Below are 18,001 nucleotides of genomic sequence, written 5' to 3'. Positions count from 1 at the left end.
CATTGTCGGGAGCCCTGAAATCAGGTATCTCCCTCCGGGACCCGCCTGTCTCCCTTGTCCGTCCATCCGCCCATAAACCAGTCAGTTTGTCATGCCTCCGATTCCTAGGTCGTTGTCCGCATCACGTCAGCAGCGCTCCTTCCATCGCCCTCCACCCACTTCTGGACGCGGCCGGCTCTCTCTACGGTGTGTTTGAGTCCGTTCTGCACCATAGCCCCCGGTCCTTCCTGTTGGGAGGCCTGCTCCTCGTGCAGCCCCCAACGCAACTGGATACCCGACAAAGAAAGGTTGGTCTCCCGTGCAGGGAGAGATTTAAAAGTTACCCCCTTGTTCTCCCCCCCCACCCTCACCAACCTCTTCCCCCGCAACACTCCCCTACCACACATCCCCACACACATTTCATCTCGTGTCAAAAACTAACATAGAGACATAAAGTTATCCTGCAGTATCATAAACACAGAATGCAGGATTTCCTTAACTGACACAATATTCTCAGTAAAAACCAAATCGGTTTCCTCCCAACTTGAAAACCCCCTCAATGAAAAATATGTTCACCACGCGAAAAATGGGAAAATATGTGCCTGCTTTATTGACTTTGAGAAAGCATTTGACTCTAGTTGGCACGAAGGGCTCTATTACAAACTCCTCGGCTGTGGTATAGGAGGAAAGGTATATGACCTTATCAAATCAATGTATCTGAATAATGAATGTGGCGTTAAAATTGGGGACAAACGCACTGATCTCTTCGCCCAGAGAAGAGGCGTCCAGCAAGGCTGCAATCTGAGCCCGACACTGTTTAGAAACATAGAAACATAGAAAATTGGTGCAGGAGTAGAGGCCATTCGGCCCTTCCAGCCTGCACCATTCGCCATTCAATATGATCATGGCCGATCATCCAACTCAGTATCCCGTTCCTGCCTTCTCTCCATACCCCCTGATCCCTTTAGCCACAAGGGCCACATCTAACTCCCTCTTAAATATAGCCAATGAACTGTGTGGCCTCAACTACCTTCTGCGGCAGAGAATTCCACAGATTCACCACTCTCTGTGTGAAAAAGGTTTTCCTCATCTCGGTCCTAAAAGATTTCCCCCTTATCCTTAAACTGTGTGACCCCTTGTTCTGGACTTCCCCAACATCGGGAACAATCTTCCTGCATCTGGCCTGTCCAACCCCTTAAGAATTTTGGTTAATGTATATATCAATGATTTGGTTGTACAGCACAAATTGACTCTCAATGGTCCTGTTATCGAACACAGTATGAGCTATACACACAATACAATTTATTTGTCATTTGAACCCCATTGAAGTTCAAACGAAATGTTGTTTCTGCAGTGATACACACAAGATAGAACCAAGACACAACACAATTTACACAAACATCCATCACAGCGCATCTCCTCCTCGCTGTGATAGAAGGCAAAGACTTATCTCTCCCCTGCACTCCCCATTCAGTCAAAGTCAAAGGCCCCGGCTGGCGATGGTGATTGTCCCGCGGCCATTTACGCCGCGCCGGGTGATGCAAGGCCGCGCTCCGGGTCTTGTTGTTGGAGCCCCCGGCGGGCGCTAGCAAAGTCCCGCGGCCATTCCAAGCCGCGCGGGGCGGTGATGTCAGGCCCCGTTCCAGGTACTCTTCAACTCCGCAACTCGGGCGGGTGAAGTTGCCGTTGGGAAAGCCCCGAAAAGCGGTCTCCCAGCAGGGACCCGCGGGCTCCCGGTGTTACCGTCCACCATACCTGCGGTTGGAGCCTCCGAATCCCCGGGGTCGGGTCACAGCAACTATACTTACCTTGGTCTAACCGTTTCAGCATCAGGGAGCTTCAATATGGCAGTGAATGCACTAAAATAGAAAGCTCGAGGAGTTCTGCACGCAATAAAAAAAAGGTTCTACAAAATCCAAATCTCAATTTAAATCTGGCTTCAAATATTTGGCAGTGTAACCCAGCCTATTGGGCTTTATGGTAGTGAAGTATGGGGTCCGTTCAGTCACCATATTTATAGTAAATGGGAAAAACATACAACGGAGGCCCTGCATGCGGAATTTTGTCGGAAAAACATCCTCCGTATAACCATATAACAATTACAGCACGGAAACAGGCCATCTCGGCCCTACAAGTCCGTGCCGAACAACTTTTTTTTTCCCCTTAGTCCCCCCTGCCTGCACTCATACCATAACCCTCCATTCCCTTCTCATCCATATGCCTATCCAATTTATTTTTAAATGATACCAATGAACCTGCCTCCACCACTTCCACTGGGAGCTCATTCCACACCACTACCACTCTCTGCGTAAAGAAGTTCCCCCTCATGTTACCCCTAAACTTCTGTCCCTTAATTCTGAAGTCATGTCCTCTTGTTTGAATCTTCCCTATTCTCAAAGGGAAAAGCTTTTCCACATCAACTCTGTCTATCCCTCTCATCATTTTAAAGACCTCTATCAAGTCCCCCCTTAACCTTCTGCGCTCCAGAGAATAAAGACTTAACTTATTCAACCTATCTCTGTAACTTAGTTGTTGAAACCCAGGCAACATTCTAGTAAATCCCCTCTGTACTCTGTACTCCTCTGTACTGTATCCAAAGGAAAGCACCAACAAACGCATGTAGGGCAGAACTAGGCAGGGTTACCCACTGATAATAAATGTCCAGAAAACAGCACCAAATTTTTGGAATCACCTTAAATCTAACCCCCCCCAGATACCCGTGTTCAAGAAGGAACTGCAGATGCTGAAAGATCGAAGGTACACAAAATTGCTGGAGAAACTCAGCAGGTGCAGCAGTATCTATGGAGCGAAGGAAATAGGCGAACCCCCCCCCAGATACTCTCCAGTTTAAAGCCCAAGAGGTGCACCCAGAAGGGAGTTCCCTGTGTCAGTTGGTACTGAGACTAATAATGATGCATTTTATTTGCTGGCCCCTTTCTAGACACCCAAGGACACCTTACAGGACATAGAATCACAATACATTTATCAATATTAAAATCACGTTGATTAAAAACAAAAAAAACAAAAAATACACAAAACATTTTAAGTCATTAAAATCAGGGTGAACATGGTGGAAGTTACGTCGGGTATGCTAATCTAAACAGGTGTGTTTTGAGTTGTGATTTGAAAACGGGAAAGCAGACTATTATCTAAATGGTGGCCGATTGGGAAAGGGGGAGATGCAGCGAGACCTGGGTGTCATGGTACACCAGTCATTGAAGGTTGGCATGCAGGTGCAGCAGGCAGTAAAGAAAGCGAATGGTATGTTAGCTTTCATTGCAAAAGGATTTGAGTATAGGAGCAGGGAGGTTCTACTGCAGTTGTACAGGGTCTTGGTGAGACCACACCTAGAGTATTGCGTACAGTTTTGGTCTCCAAATCTGAGGAAGGACATTATTGCCATAGAGGGAGTGCAGAGAAGGTTCACCAGACTGATTCCTGGGATGTCAGGACTGTCTTATGAAGAAAGACTGGATAGACTTGGTTTATACTCTCTAGAATTTAGGAGATTGAGAGGGGATCTTATAGAAACTTACAAAATTCTTAAGGGGTTGGACAGGCTAGATGCAGGAAGATTGTTCCCGATGTTGGGAAGTCCAGGACAAGGGGTCAGAGCTTAAGGATAAGGGGGAAATCCTTTAAAACCGAGATGAGAAGAACCTTTTTTTCACACAGAGAGTGGTGAATCTCTGGAACTCTCTGCCGCAGAGGGTAGTCGAGGCCACAGTTCATTCGCTATATTTAAGAGGGAGTTAGATGTGGCCCTTGTGGCCAAGGGGATCAGAGGGTATGGAGAGAAGGCAGGTACGGGATACTGAGTTGGATGCTCAGCCATGATCATATTGAATGGCAGTGTGCAGGCTCGAAGGGCCGAATGGCCTCCTCCTCCTGCACCTAATTTCTATGTTTCTATGCTGTAAAAATCGAAGGTGGACACAAATGCTGGAGAAACTCAGCGGGTGGGGCAGCATCTATGGAGCTGGACGCGGGATTCCCAAATAAGGGACAAAAGGTCAAAATACGGGACAAATTCCTGACGCCAATTTGTTGGCCGACTGGGCCGTGTCTGGGTGAACGATGAGTTGGCCCCGGGTGCCAGACTGCACACAAAGCCCAGCCAGCGGGGCCAGCTGAGGAGTCTTGGCCCGGGGGGGGGGGGGGGGGTGCGCGCAAAGTCCGGCGCCCCGTCCAACTCGTGAACCGATGATCGGCCGTGAGAAGGAGGGGTGGTTGTGGCGGTCAGCGAAGGTCCGAACGACCGACGGGGCCACGGGCGAGGCGCTGCTGCTGCTGCTGCTGCACTCCATGGGATGCACTACGTCAGGACACGAGTAGCAGCGGTCAAATACCTGTAGCGAGTCCGGAACCAGGGGCCACACACAGTCTTAGAATAAAGGGGGGAGGCCATTTAAGACTGAGGTGAGAAAAAAACTATATAGAAACATAGACACATAGACAGTAGGTGCAGGAGTAGGCCATTCGGCCCTTCGAGCCTGCACCGCCATTCTATATTTCCAGGCTGATCATCCAACTCAGTATCCCGTACCTGCCTTCTCTCCATACCCCCTGATCCCCTTTAGCCACAAGGGCCACATCTAACTCCCTCTTAAATATAGCCAATGAACTGTGTGGCCACAACTACCTTCTGTGGCAGAGAGTTCCACAGATTCACCACTCTCTGTGTGAAAAATATTTTTTCTCATCTCGGTCCTAAAAGATTTCCCCCTTATCCTTAAACTGTGAACCCTTGTTCTGGACTTCCCCAACATCAGGAACAATCTTCCTGTAGCGAGTCCAGAACCAGGGTCCACAGTCTTAGAATAAAGGGGAGGTCATTTAAAACTGAGGTGAGAAAAAACGTTTCCACCCAGAGAGTTTGTGAATTTGTGGAATTCCCTGCCACAGAGGGCAGTGGAGGCCAAGTCACTGGATGGATTTAAGAGAGAGTTAGATAGAGCTCTAGGGGCAGGTGGAGTCAAGGGATATGGGGAGAAGGCAGGCACGGGTTATTGATTGGGGATGATCAGCCATGATCATATTGAATGGCGGTGCTGGCTCGAAGGGCCGAATGGCCTCCTCCTGCACCTATCGTCTGTGTTTCTAATACAGGACAAGGGCGGTCCCGTACGGGAGAAACCAATTTATAGCCCAATATAAGGGATGTCCTGGCTAATACTGGACAGTTGGGCCACCCTAGGAGTGAGTGACCTTCCACCTTTTCCCCCTGTCCTTCTCCACCTTTGACTGTTGACCCCGGGGCCTACCTTGTACCAGTGGATGAGGGGGAGGGGCCTCCCCTCCACCACCACTCCCAGCCTGGCGTTGTCCTCCGGTTTGACCACCAGGTCTTCCATGATCGACTCGAAGCGAGGGGGTTCTGTAACACAAGGTCATGGGGTTAGACATCAACAGGCAATAGACAACAGGTGCAGGAGTAGAGGCCATTCGGCCCTTCGAGCCAGCACCGCCATTCAATGTGATCATGTCTGATCATCCCCAATCAGTACCCCGTTCCTGCCTTCTCCGCATATCCCCTGACTCCGCTATCTTTAAGAGCCCTATCTAGCTCTCTCTTGAAAGTATCCAGAGAACCGGCCTCTGAGGCAGAGAATTCCACAGACTCACCGCTCTCTGTGTGAGAAAAAGTGTTTACTCGTCTCCGTTCTAAATGGCTTACCCCTTATTCTTAAACTGTGTGTGTGTGGCCCCTGGTTCTGGACTCCCCCAACATCGGGAACATGTTTCCTGCCTCCAGCCTGTGTCCAAAGCCCTTAATAATCTTATATGTTTCAATGAGATGCCCTCTCATCCTTCTAAACACCAGAGTGTACAAGCCCAGCCGCTCCATTCTCTCAGCATAAACCAGTCCCGCCATCCCGGGAATTAACCTGGTCAAAGGTCAGACAGTCACCACAGTCAGATGACCCCCAGGCAATACTGAGACGAGGAGAAACTTTTCCACCCAGAGAGTTGTGAGTCTGTGGAATTCTCTGCCACAGATGGCGGTGGAGGCCGGTTCACTGGATGTTTTGAAGAGAGAGAATTAGCTCTTGGAGCTAACGGAATCAAGGAATATCTGGAGAAAGCAGGAACGGGACACTGATTTTGGATGATCAAATTGATTGGCGGTGCTGGCTCGAAGGGCCGAATGGCCTACTCCTGCACCTATTTTTTCTGTTTCCACTCCAGCCGTTTTTATTTCGAGAGGACTTGGGGCGGCACGGTGGTGCAGCGGGTAGAGCTGCTGCCTCACAGCGCCTGAGACCCGGGTTCGATCCCGACAACGGGCGCTGTCTGTACGGAGTTTGCACGTTCTCCCCGTGACCTGTGTGGGTTTTCTCCGGGCGCTCCGGTTTCCTCCCACACTCCACAGACGTACCAGGTTTTGTAGGCTAATTGGATTCAGTAAAATTGTCAATTGCCTCGACAGTGCGCGCAGGACAGCGTCCGTGTGCGGGGATCGCTGGTCAGCACGGACCCGGTGGGCCGAAGGGCCTGTTTCCGCGCTGAATCTCTAAAATCCAAAGTCCAACTTAACCTACACACCCGGAAAACATGTCCTCGCCGACCAGCGATCGCCCGATCACACTAGTTCTGTGTTAAGGGGATGTCCCACTTGGGGGACCTAATTGGCGTGTTTGAAAACACGACATGTTGAAGACCTCCTTCAACCTCCTTCGACTATGTTGAAGACCAGCTAGGACTAGCTACGACTAACTTTGGGAAAATTGGACACCGAATAGTGGAGAGTGAAGATGACCTCCTTCCATCTGGCTTCCTCCTTCTTAGAAAGATAGAAACATAGACAATAGGTGCAGGAATAGGCCATTCGGCCCTTCGAGTCTGCACCGCCATTCAATATGCAGTATAATGTGGATAAATGTGAGGTTATCCATTTTGGTGGCAAAAACGGGAAAGCAGACTTTTATCCAAATGGTGGCCGATTGGGAAAGGGGGAGATGCAGCGAGTCCTGGGTGTCATGGTACACCAGTCATTGAAAGTAGGCATGCAGGTGCAGCAGGCAGTAAAGAAAGCGAATGGTATGTTAGCTTTCATAGCAAAAGGATTTGAGTATAGGAGCAGGGATGTTCTACTGCAGTTGTACAGGGTCTTGGTGAGACCACACCTGGAGTATTGCGTACAGTTTTGGTCTTCAAATCTGAGGAAGGACATTATTGCCATAGAGGGAGTGCAGAGACGGTTCACCAGACTGATTCCTGGGATGTCAGGACTGTCTTATGAAGAAAGACTGGATAGACTTGGTTTATACTCTCTAGAATTTAGGAGATTGAGAGGGGATCTTATAGAAACTTACAAAATTCTTAAGGGGTTGGACAGGCTAGATGCAGGAAGATTGTTCCCAATGTTAGGGAAGTCCAGGACAAGGGGTCACAGCTTAAGGATAAGGGGGAAATCCTTTAAAACCGAGATGAGAAGAACTTTTTTCACACAGAGAGTGGTGAATCTCTGGAACTCTCTGCCGCAGAGGGTAGTTGAGGCCAGTTCATTGGCTATATTTAAGAGGGAGTTAGATGTGGCCCTTGTGGCTAAGGGGATCAGGGGGTATGGAGAGAAGGCAGGTACGGGATATTGAGTTGAATGATCAGCCATGATCATATTGAATGGCGGTGCAGGCTCGAAGGGCCGAAAGGCCTCTACTCCTGCACCTAATTTCATCAGACCAAAACTGTACGCAATACTCCAGGTGTGGTCTCACCAAGACCCTGTACAACTGCAGTAGAACCTCCCTGCTCCTATACTCAAATCCTTTTGCTATGAATTACTGTTGATTACCTACGAGTAACATGCCGACTTACTACGACTAAACCTACGAGTGAAAAAATATCGATTTTTTCCCATGGCGACTTCATTTACTGGCGATCATTTTTCAGCATGTTGAAAAATACGCCGCGACCTAGCCGAGGCCTCGAGTACGCGGGGACCACTCTCGAGCACGAAGGAGAGTTACAAAGACCTCGTGTCGACCATGCTGCGAGTATGAGTCGAGGGCAAACTCGCCAGAATTCGCGGGTTAGGTCGCCCAAGTGGGACAGCCCCTTCATCCCAGTTTCTCATCCATCCCCTACGCACACTGGGGGGCAATTTACAGAGGGGTCGATTAACCTACACGCCCGCACGTGTGTGGGATTTCTCCGGGGGCTCCAGTTTCCTCCCACACTCCAAAACGTCACCCATTCCTTCTCTCCAGAGATGCTGCCTGTCCCGCTGAGTTACTCCAGCACTTAGTCTCCATCTTCGGTTTAACCCAGCACCTGCAGTTCTATCCTACGCATGTTTGTAGGTAAATTGGCCCAGATGTCCCCTCCCCCTCCTACAGCCCAACAAACAGTGGTTCCCCCCCCCCTCTCCTCTGTCTCCCCTCTTCCACCCCTCTCTCTCTCCCACTCCCCTCACTCCCCCTCCTTTCCCCCCCTCCCCTTCTCTCCCCCCCTTTCCCCCTTCTTCACCCCCTCTCTCCTTCCTGTCCCCCTCCTCCCTACCCCTCCCCCCCCCCTCTCCCCCTCTCCCCCCTCTCCTCCCATTCCCCCCCTGTTCCCCCTCTACTCCCCCCTCTCTCCCCCTCCCCCTCCATCTCTCTCCCCCCCCCCTCCCTTTCCCCCCCATTCCTCCCCTCCCCCCCCCTCCCCCTCTCTCCCACTCCCCCACCTCTCCACTCCCCAACCTCCACCTCTCCCCCCTCTCACCTCTCCCTCCCCCTCCTCTCCCTCCACTCCCCCTCTCCCCTCCTCTCCACTACCCCACCTCTCGCTCCCCTCTCCCTCTCTCCCCTCCTCCCCACTCTCCCCTCTCTCTCCCCTCCCCCTCCTCTCCCCCTTATCCCACTCCCCCCCCTCTCACTCCCCCTCCTCACCCCTCACCCCTCCTCTCCCCCACTCTCACTCACCCCCCTCTCACTCCCCTCCTCTCCCCTCTCTCCCTGCCACTCACCCCTCCCCCCTCTCCCCCCCCCCCCCCCCCCGTCCCCCCCTCACCTGCGAGCTGTAGCAGGATGTGCGTAGAGTCGGCCCCGTGTGCGTTGGAGGCCGTGACCAGCAACTCCCCCACGTCCATCCGGCCCACCCGCCACAGACAGAGCGAGTGCTGGTCATCGTCCGGCATGGTCAGCTCACACTGCCGCGGCCAATGGCTCAGCAGCACCCCCTCCCTGGGTCAGCGGAGAGAGAGAGGGGGGGGGAGAGGCAGGGGGGAGAGAGAGGAAGAGACAGTGAAACAGATACATAGACACAGGTAGACACAAATGCTGGAGAAACTCAGCGGGTGAGGCAGCATCTATGGAGTGAAGGAATAGGTGACGTTTCGGGTCTCGACCCGAAACGTCACCTATTCCTTCGCTCCATAGATGCTGCCTCACCCGCTGAGTTTCTCCAGCATTTGTGTCCACCTTCGATTTTTACAGCATAGAAACATAGACAATAGGTGCAGGAGTAGAGGCCATTCGGCCCTTCGACCCTGCACCGCCATTCAATATGATCATGGCTGATCATCCAACTCAATATCCTGTAAACATAGAAACATAGAAATTAGGTGCAGGAATAGAGGCCATTCGGCCCTTCGAGCCTGCACCATTCGCCATTCAATATGATCATGGCTGATCATCCAACTCAGTATCCTGTACCTGCCTTCTCTCCATACCCCCTGATCCTCTTAGCCACAAGGGCCACATCTAACTCCCTCTTAAATATAGCCAATGAACTGTGTGTGGCCTCGACTACCTTCTGTGGCAGAGAGTTCCCACAGATTCACCACTCTCTGTGTGAAAAATGTTTTCCTCATCTCGGTCCTAAAAGACTTCCCCCTTATCCTTAAACTGTGTGACCCCTTGTTCTGGACTTCCCCAACATCGGGAACAATCTTCCTGCATCTAGCCTGTCCAACCCCTTAAGAATTTTGTAAGTTTCTATAAGATCCCCCCTCAATCTTCTAACTTCTAGCGAGTACAAGCCGAGTCTATCCAGTCTTTCTTCATGTGAAAGTCCTGCCATCCCAGTGCATCTGCAGTTCTTTCTTAAACAGAGAGAAAGACCCAATCGGTAACAGTTCATCGGTGAATCTGCTTCGACTGGACTATCGTATGCAGCATGGAGCAATGGGACTGTGTGATCAATAATGTTTGATGCAGAATATAGAGGGTAGCGGTTGTACACTGACTGTAGAATAGTTGCCCCCCATTTTCCTATTTAATCTGTTCCTCCCCTCACCTTCAACCCACATCTTCCCGTTCTTGATTCCCTTTACTCTGGGCAAGAGACTTCTTCCGCACGGTGGCGCAGCGTTAGAGTTGCCGCCTTACAGCGCCGGAGACCCGGGTTCGATCCCGGCTACGGGCGCTGTCTGTACGCAGTTTGCACGTTCTCCCCGTGACCTGCGTGGGTTTTTCTCCGAGATCTTCGGTTTCCTCCCACACTCCAAAGACATGCAGGTTTGTTGATTAACTGGCTTGGGTTGGTATCATCTATGCTTCGTATAAGTGTACATTGTCCCGAGTGTGTGTAGGATTGTGTTAGTCGCCGATCGGTGAGGACTCGATGGGCTGAAGGGCCTGTTTCCACGCTGTATCTCTAAAGCCTAAATGTTATGATAGTCCCAGCCTCAACTACCTCCTCCGGCAGCTCGTTCCATACACCCTCTGTGTGAAAAAGTTACCCTTTGGGCTCCTGTCAAATATGGGTAGAAATATGTGCAATTTTTATAGCACACGAGATCAGGAACATGTTTCCTGCCTCTAGCGTGTCCAAGCCCTTAACAATCTCATATATGTTTCAATGAGATACCCTCTCATCCTTCTAAACTCCAGAGTGTACAAGCCCAGCCGCTCCATTCTCTCAGCCCCGCCATCCCGGGAATTAACCTGGTGAACCTACGCTGCACTCTCTCAATAGCAAGAATGTCCTTCCTCAAATTAGGGGTCCAAAACTGCACACAAACTGCAACAACGATGAGCTGGCCTACAGGGAGGAGGTCCAGCACTTAGCAGCATGGTGCGCTGACAACAACCTGGCCCTTAACTCCAAGAAGACCAAGGAGCTCATTGTAGACTTCAGGAAGTCCAGAGGCGGCACGCACACCCCCATCCACATCAACGGGACGGAGGTGGAACGTGTTTCTAGCTTCAGGTTCCTGGGAGTCAACATCTCCGATGACCTCTCTTGGACCCACAATACCTCTACTCTGATCAAGAAGGCTCATCAGCGTCTCTTCTTCCTGAGGAGACTGAAGAAGGTCCATCTGTCTCCTCAGATCCTGGTGAACTTCTACCGCTGCACCATCGAGAGCATCCTTACCAACTGCATCACAGTATGGTATGGCAACTGCTCTGTCTCCGACCGGAAGGCATTGCAGAGGGTGGTGAAAATTGCCCAATGCGTCACCGGTTCCCTCGCTCCCCTCCATTGAGTCTGTCCAAAGCAAGCGCTGTCTGCGGAGGGCGCTCAGCATCGCCAAGGACTGCTCTCACCCCAACCATGGGCTGTTTACCCTCCTACCATCCGGGAGGCGCTACAGGTCTCTCCGTTGCCGAACCAGCAGGTCGAGGAACAGCTTCTTCCCGGCGGCTGTCACTCTACTCAACAACGTACCTCGGTGACTGCCAATCACCCCCCCCCCCCCCCGGACACTTATTATTATTTATTCAAATCGTTTGCTATGTCGCTCTTCCAGGGAGATGCTAAATGCATTTCGTTGTCTCTGTACTGTACACTGACAATGACAAATGAAATTGAATCTGAATCTGAATCTGAATCTGAATCTGAATCTGAATGTGTGTGGTGGAAGGTGTTGCTCACCTGCTCCAGGTGACGTCAGCTTGTACGTAGTTGAGTGTACAGGTAATGCAGACACTTTGGTTCTCCACGGCGTATACTACATCGGGCTTGTCGATGATACAGGGCGCTTCCTCCAGGTATGGACCTGCGGGGCAAGGAACGCGGACACACCATGTGTAGCAAGGAACTGCAGATGCTGGCTTAAACCAAAGATAAGACACAAAATGCTGGAGTAACTCAGCGGGAGAGAGAAGGAACGGGTGGCGTTTCGGGTCGAGACCCTTCCTCAGACTGTGGTGAATTCTCAACCATCTCAACTGAACCGCCCTCTCACCAACTAGAGAGCGGTCCTGACCTCCCATCGACCTCATTGGAGACCCCCGGACTATCTTTATTGGACTTTGTCTTAGTTTAGTTTTGTTTAGAGATACAGCGCGGAAACAGGTCCTTCGCAGACCAGCGACCCCCGCACGCTCTGTGGAAACCCCTGTCCCACTGGTGCGAGTTCGTTCCAAGAGCTCTCCTGATTCGAGCGCGGAGATTTACGGGAAACGGCCACTCGTCGGTACTCGGGGCTCTCGTAGACATTTTTCAACATGTTGAAAAATCTTCACCAGTCTTCCCGAGCTTACCTGCCGTTAGCGAGTCTTCCCGAGTACCTGCCGTTAGCGTCACGAGCCGCTAAGAGACGTCCCCGAGCTCCGACGTACCCGCTACGTTCATTCTCCGTGCTTACCACGAGTTTGATTTTTTTTTAAACTCGGAAGAGCTCTTGGAATGAACTCGTACCGTGGGACAGGGGTTTAACACTACCCTACACACACCAGGGACAATTTACATTTACACCAAGCCAATTAACCTACAAACCCGCAAGTCTTTGGAGTGAGTCGTAGGAAACCGGAGCACCCGGAGAAAACCCACGCAGGTCACAGGGAAAACATAGAAACTCTTGCATGAAACTGATCTTGCTCTGAACATCATTCCTTATATCCTTGGGATGTAATGTTAAAATTGTACAAGGCATTGGTGAGGCTAATTCTGGAGTATGGTGTACAATTTTGGTCGCCTAATTATAGGAAGGATGTCAACAAAATAGAGAGAGTACAGAGGAGATTTACTAGAATGTTGCCTGGGTTTCAGCAACTAAGTTACAGAGAAAGGTTGAACAAGTTAGGTATTTATTCTTTGGAGCGCAAAAGGTTAAGGGGGGACTTGATAGAGGTCTTTAAAATGATGAGAGGGATAGACAGAGTTGACGTGGATAAGCTTTTCCCACTGAGAGTAGGGAAGATTCAAACAAGGGGACATGACTTGAGAATTAAGGGACTAAAGTTTAGGGGTAACATGAGGGGGAACTTCTTTACTCAGAGAGTGGTAGCTGTGTGGAATGAGCTTCCAGTGGAAGTGGTGGAGGCAGGTTCGTTTTTATCATTTAAAAATAAATTGGATAGTTATATGGACAGGAAGGGAATGGAGGGTTATGGTCTGAGTGCAGGTATATGGGACTAGGGGAGATTACGTGTTCGGCACGGACTAGAAGGGTCGAGATGGCCTGTTTCCGTGCTGTAATTGCTATATGGTTATATGGTTATCCTGTACCTGGGGTTTGCACCTTAGCTCTGCGGCCCGCGTGGGTTTTCTCCGGGCGCTCCGGTTTCCACCCACACTCCAAACATGTGCGGGTTTGTAGGTTAATTGGATCTGTAAATCGCCCCCTAGTGTGTAGGGAGTGGGTGGGAAACTGGGTGATCGATGGTCGGTGTGGACTTGGTGATCTGACGGGGCTGTAACTCGGAACTAAATTAAACGAACCTAACCTAACCTAAACTAAACCGAACTAGGCAAAACATCACTGAAACGAAAACTACACTTGGCTAAATTAATCTTAACTGAAAGAAAATGAGTCTGAATCAGTCTGAAGAAGGGTCTCGACCTAAAACGTCACCTATCCATGTTCTCCACAGATGCTGCCTGACCCGCTGAGTTACTCCAGCACTCAGTGAAACGTCACCTATCCATGTTCTCCACAGATGCTGCCTGACCCGCTGAGTTATGGTGCAGCAGCATCTATGGAGCTAAGGAAATAGGCAACGTTTCGTGCCGAACCTTCTGGAAATAGGCAACGTTTCGTGCCGAACCTTCTGGAAATAGGCAACGTTTCGGGCCGAAACCCTTCCGGGTTTCGGCCCGAAACGTTGCCTATTTCCTTAGCTCCACAAATGCTGCCTGACCCGCTGAGTTACTCCAGCACTCTGTGAAACGTCACCTATCCAAGTTCTCCACAGATGTTGCCTGACCCGCTGAGTTACTCCACCGCTCTGTGAAACGCCACCTATCCATGTTCTCCACAGATGCTGCCTGACCCGCTGAGTTATGGTGCAGCAGCATCTATGGAGCTAAGGAAATAGGCAACGTTTCGGGCCGAACCTTCTGGAAATAGGCAACGTTTCAGCCCAAAACGTGCCTATTTCCTTAGCTCCAGAGATGCTGCCCGACCCGCTGAGTTCCGCCAGCACTACGTGAAACGTCACCTATTCCTGTTCTCCACAGATGCTGCCTGACCCGCTGAGTTACTCCAGCACTCTGTGAAACGTCACCTATCCATGTTCTCCACAGATGCTGCCTGACCCGCTGAGTTACTCCAGCACTCTGTGAAATGCCAGCTATCCATGTTCTCCACAGATGCTGCATGCCTGACCCGCTGAGTTACTCCAGCACTCTGTGTCTTGTTTTTGTCCGTAAACCAGCACTCCTTACCTCTGTCCAGCAGCTTGACGGGCTCGGAGACGGGGCAGGGTTTGCTGCAATTCTTTGGCGTGGCGCTCTGGATCCTGAAGAGGTACTGGATGCCCTTGTTGAGCGAGTGGATGGTGAAGGAGGTCTCCTTGACGTTGGTCTTGAGGATGTGCCACTGGGGTGTGCCCAGCACCTGGCTCTGAATGACATAGGTCAGTGTGCTGGGGTCTAGAGGGGGGAAAGACCACACCACACCACCCCATTAAGTTGGGAGGTGAAACGTTTTTTATCAATTTCGAGTTCACATTCACATTCATTGTCACCTGGCACCAATTGGTCCGGTGAGATATGAGTCACCGTACAGCGCAACTTTCATCATTGTTCAACTTCTGTCAAGGGGAAGCTATACTTCTTATAGAAAACTTACAAAATCCTTACTGATGCACTGGGATGACAGGACTTTCACATGAAGAAAGACTTGATAGACTCGGCTTGTACTCGCTAGAATTTAGAAGACTTATAGGAACGTACAAAATTCTTAAGGGGTTGGACAGGCTAGATGCAGGAAGATTGTTCCCGATGTTGGGGGGAAGTCCAGAACAAGGGGCCACACACACAGTTTAAGGATAAGGGTGAAATCTTTTAGGACTGAGATGAGGATAAACACTTTTCTTCACACACAGAGAGTGGTGAATCTGTGGAATTCTCTGCCCTCAGATGAGTGTATAATTTGTTGTTGAGGCCACAAAAAGTTCATTGGCTATATTTAAGAGGGATGTTAGACTGTGGCCCTTGTGGCTAACTCGGGAATCAGGGGGGGGGATAGAGAAAAATTCTTAAGGGGTTGGAGGTACAGGATACTGTTCCCGATGTTGGGGATCCAGGACAGGGGTCAGCACATTTAAGATCATATTGAATGGCGGTTTTTCACACAGAGCTCGAAGGACCTCTGCCACAGAAGGTAGTTGAGGCCATGGCTATACTCCTGCATCTATTGTGGCCCTTGTTTAAGGGAATCTATGTCATCTTTTTCTTTGCCTCCCAGCGAAGACCCAGACCGGGGAATTCCATCCTTACTCAGGAGTAAGCCATTTAGAACGGAGACGAGGAAACACTTTTTCTCACAGTGGTGAGTCTGTGGAATTCTCTGCCTCAGAGGGCGGTGGAGGCAGGTTCTCTGGATACTTACAAGAGAGAGCTAGATAGGGCTCTTAAAGATAGCGGAGTCAGGGGATATGGGGAGAAGGCAGGAACGGGGTACTGATTGGGGATGATCAGCCATGATCGCAATGAATGGCGGCGCTGGCTCGAAGGGCCGAATGGCCTCTACTCCTGCACCTATTGTATATTGCCGATTGTCTGTATGGAGTTTGTGCGTTCTCACCGTAACCTGGAGCGCAGGAGGATGAGGGGTGATCTTATAGAGGTGTACAAAATCATGAGAGGAATAGATCGGGTAGACGCACAGAGTCTCTTGCCCAGAGTAGGGGAATCGAGGACCAGAGGACACAGGTTCAAGGTGAAGGGGGAAAAGATTTAATAGGAATCCGAGGGGTGACTTTTTCACACAGAGGGTGGTGGGTCTATGGAACGAGCTGCCGGAGGAGGTAGTTGAGGCTGGGACTATCCCAACGTTTAAGAAACAATTAGACAGGTACCTGGATAGGACAGGTTTGGAGGGATATGGACCAAACGCGGGCAGGTGGGACTAGTGTAGGGGGGACATTGGTGGGGGTGGGGTAGTGGAGAGAGCTTTACTCAGTGCTTGATCCGGTCAGAGGGTGGTGAATCTGTGGGATTCTTTGCCACACAGACGGTTGTGGAGGCCACAAGTCAGTGGATATATTTAAGGCGGAGATAGATAGATTGTTGATCAGTGCGGGTGTCAGGGGTTATGGGGAGAAGGCAGGAGAATGGGGTTAGGAGGGAGAGATGGATCAGGCATGATTGAATGGCGGAGTGGACTAGATGGGCCTAATTCTGCTCCGATCATGTATGACCTGAAGTGGAGGAGGGAGAATGTCCTGGAGTGTGACCCTTGACCCGTGAGTGACCCAGCGGACAGTTTGAGCCGTTACCTATGGAGGGGTCAAGTTTCTTGGGCCGGGTCCAGCGCAGGGTGACGGTGCGTCCAGTCACGGCCACCACGGCTGCAGGCCCAGCCGGCGGGTCTGGAACCACGTCTGGGGAGAGGCAGCGGTCAGAGGTCAGAGGTCAGCGGTGGGCAATGGGGGAGACACACAGCCCCCCCCTCCCCCCATACACCCCCCCCCCCCTCCCCCTCACCCCCTCCCCTCACCCCCCCCTCCCCCCCTCCCCCTCCCCCCCTCCCCCACGCCCGATCCACTCCCACACCTCCAGGCAAATGGCCAAGCTCCCCCCCACCCCCTCCCCCTCCCCTCATCCCCTCCCCCTCCCCTCACCTCCCCCCACCCCCCTCCCCCTCCCCTCACCCCCTCCCCCCTCCCCTCACCCCCTCCCCCTCCCCTCACCCCCTCCCCCTCACCTCACCCCACCCCCTCCCCCCACCCCTCACCCCCCCACCCCCCCCCCCCCCCCCCCCACCCCCTCCCCTCACCCCCCCCCTCCCCTCTCCCCACTCACCCCCTCCCCTCACCCCCCCCCCCCCTCACCCCCTCACCCCCACCCCCTCCCCTCACCCCCTCCCCCTCACCCCTCTCCCCTCACTCCCCTCCCCCTCCCCTCGGTAGGGTCAAGGCCCTTCTTCCCCCTCCCCTGAGCGGTCTCTACTTACCGGAGACATAGATGTGGGCGTAGCTGGTTGCCTTGCCAACCTTGTTGGCGATCACGGTCTTGTAGACGCCCGCGTGGGAGTGGTCAACGCAGCGAATGACCAAGCGATGGACGTCCTTATCTGTGGAGGGGAGTGGAGAGGGGAAGTCCTGGTCAATGGTCCTGGGGCCAGAGAGAGGACTCAGGGCAACTCTGGCCTGAGTTTAGTTTGTGGATACAGTGCGGAAACAGGCCCTTCGGCCCATCGAGTCTGTGCCGACCAACAATCACCTGTACACTAGTTTTAAACAATATACCAGGGGCAATTTACGGAAGCCAATTAATCTATAAACCCGCATGTCTTTGGGGTGTGGGAGGAAACCCGGAGCGCCCGTGCAGAATGGGGGGGACAATGGGTGGTGGTGGGTGCTGGGGGGAGGGGGGATGGGGGTGGGGGCCAGGGTGGGGGGACGTGCGTGGGTTGGGTGGTAGTCAGGGTGGGGAGCTACCACGTTGGGTGGGTGGGGTGGTATGGGTGCCAGGGCCATGGGTGTGGTAGGTGGAGTGGGTGGTTGCACGGTGGGGTGGTATGGGCGGGGGAGATGTGTGCCAGGGGGGGTGGGATTATACGGGTGGGTGGGGGTGGGTGCAGGGTGGTGGCAGGGTGGGTGCCAGGGGTGGCAGTGTGCAGGGTGGTGGGATGCCAGGTGTAGTCGGTGCCAGGATGGGTGGATTATACGGGTGGGCAGGGTGCCAGGATTATACGGGC

At 52.0% G+C, this 18,001-nt stretch overlaps 1 protein-coding gene across 1 annotated transcript in view; it reads right to left on the bottom strand.

Moving 5' to 3' along the window:
* Nucleotides 1–104: 104 nt before the first annotated feature.
* LOC129693411 (striated muscle preferentially expressed protein kinase-like) overlaps nt 105–18,001 on the bottom strand; it is a 19,338-nt gene continuing 1,441 nt past the window's right edge. The window contains exons 3-9 of the mRNA XM_055630236.1: nt 17,255–17,374; nt 16,578–16,682; nt 14,521–14,727; nt 11,785–11,908; nt 8,974–9,146; nt 5,244–5,356; nt 105–266 (exon numbers count right to left, since the gene is read on the bottom strand). Coding sequence (XP_055486211.1) covers nt 105–266; nt 5,244–5,356; nt 8,974–9,146; nt 11,785–11,908; nt 14,521–14,727; nt 16,578–16,682; nt 17,255–17,374 — 1,004 coding nt within the window. The remainder of the gene's footprint in view (nt 267–5,243; nt 5,357–8,973; nt 9,147–11,784; nt 11,909–14,520; nt 14,728–16,577; nt 16,683–17,254; nt 17,375–18,001) is intronic.

Source organism: Leucoraja erinacea, unplaced genomic scaffold (genome assembly GCF_028641065.1).
Source record: "Leucoraja erinacea ecotype New England unplaced genomic scaffold, Leri_hhj_1 Leri_285S, whole genome shotgun sequence".
NCBI lineage: Eukaryota > Metazoa > Chordata > Chondrichthyes > Rajiformes > Rajidae > Leucoraja > Leucoraja erinaceus.
The sequence above is the reverse complement of the archived record's forward strand: the minus strand, read 5'-3'. Positions and strand labels throughout refer to the sequence as shown.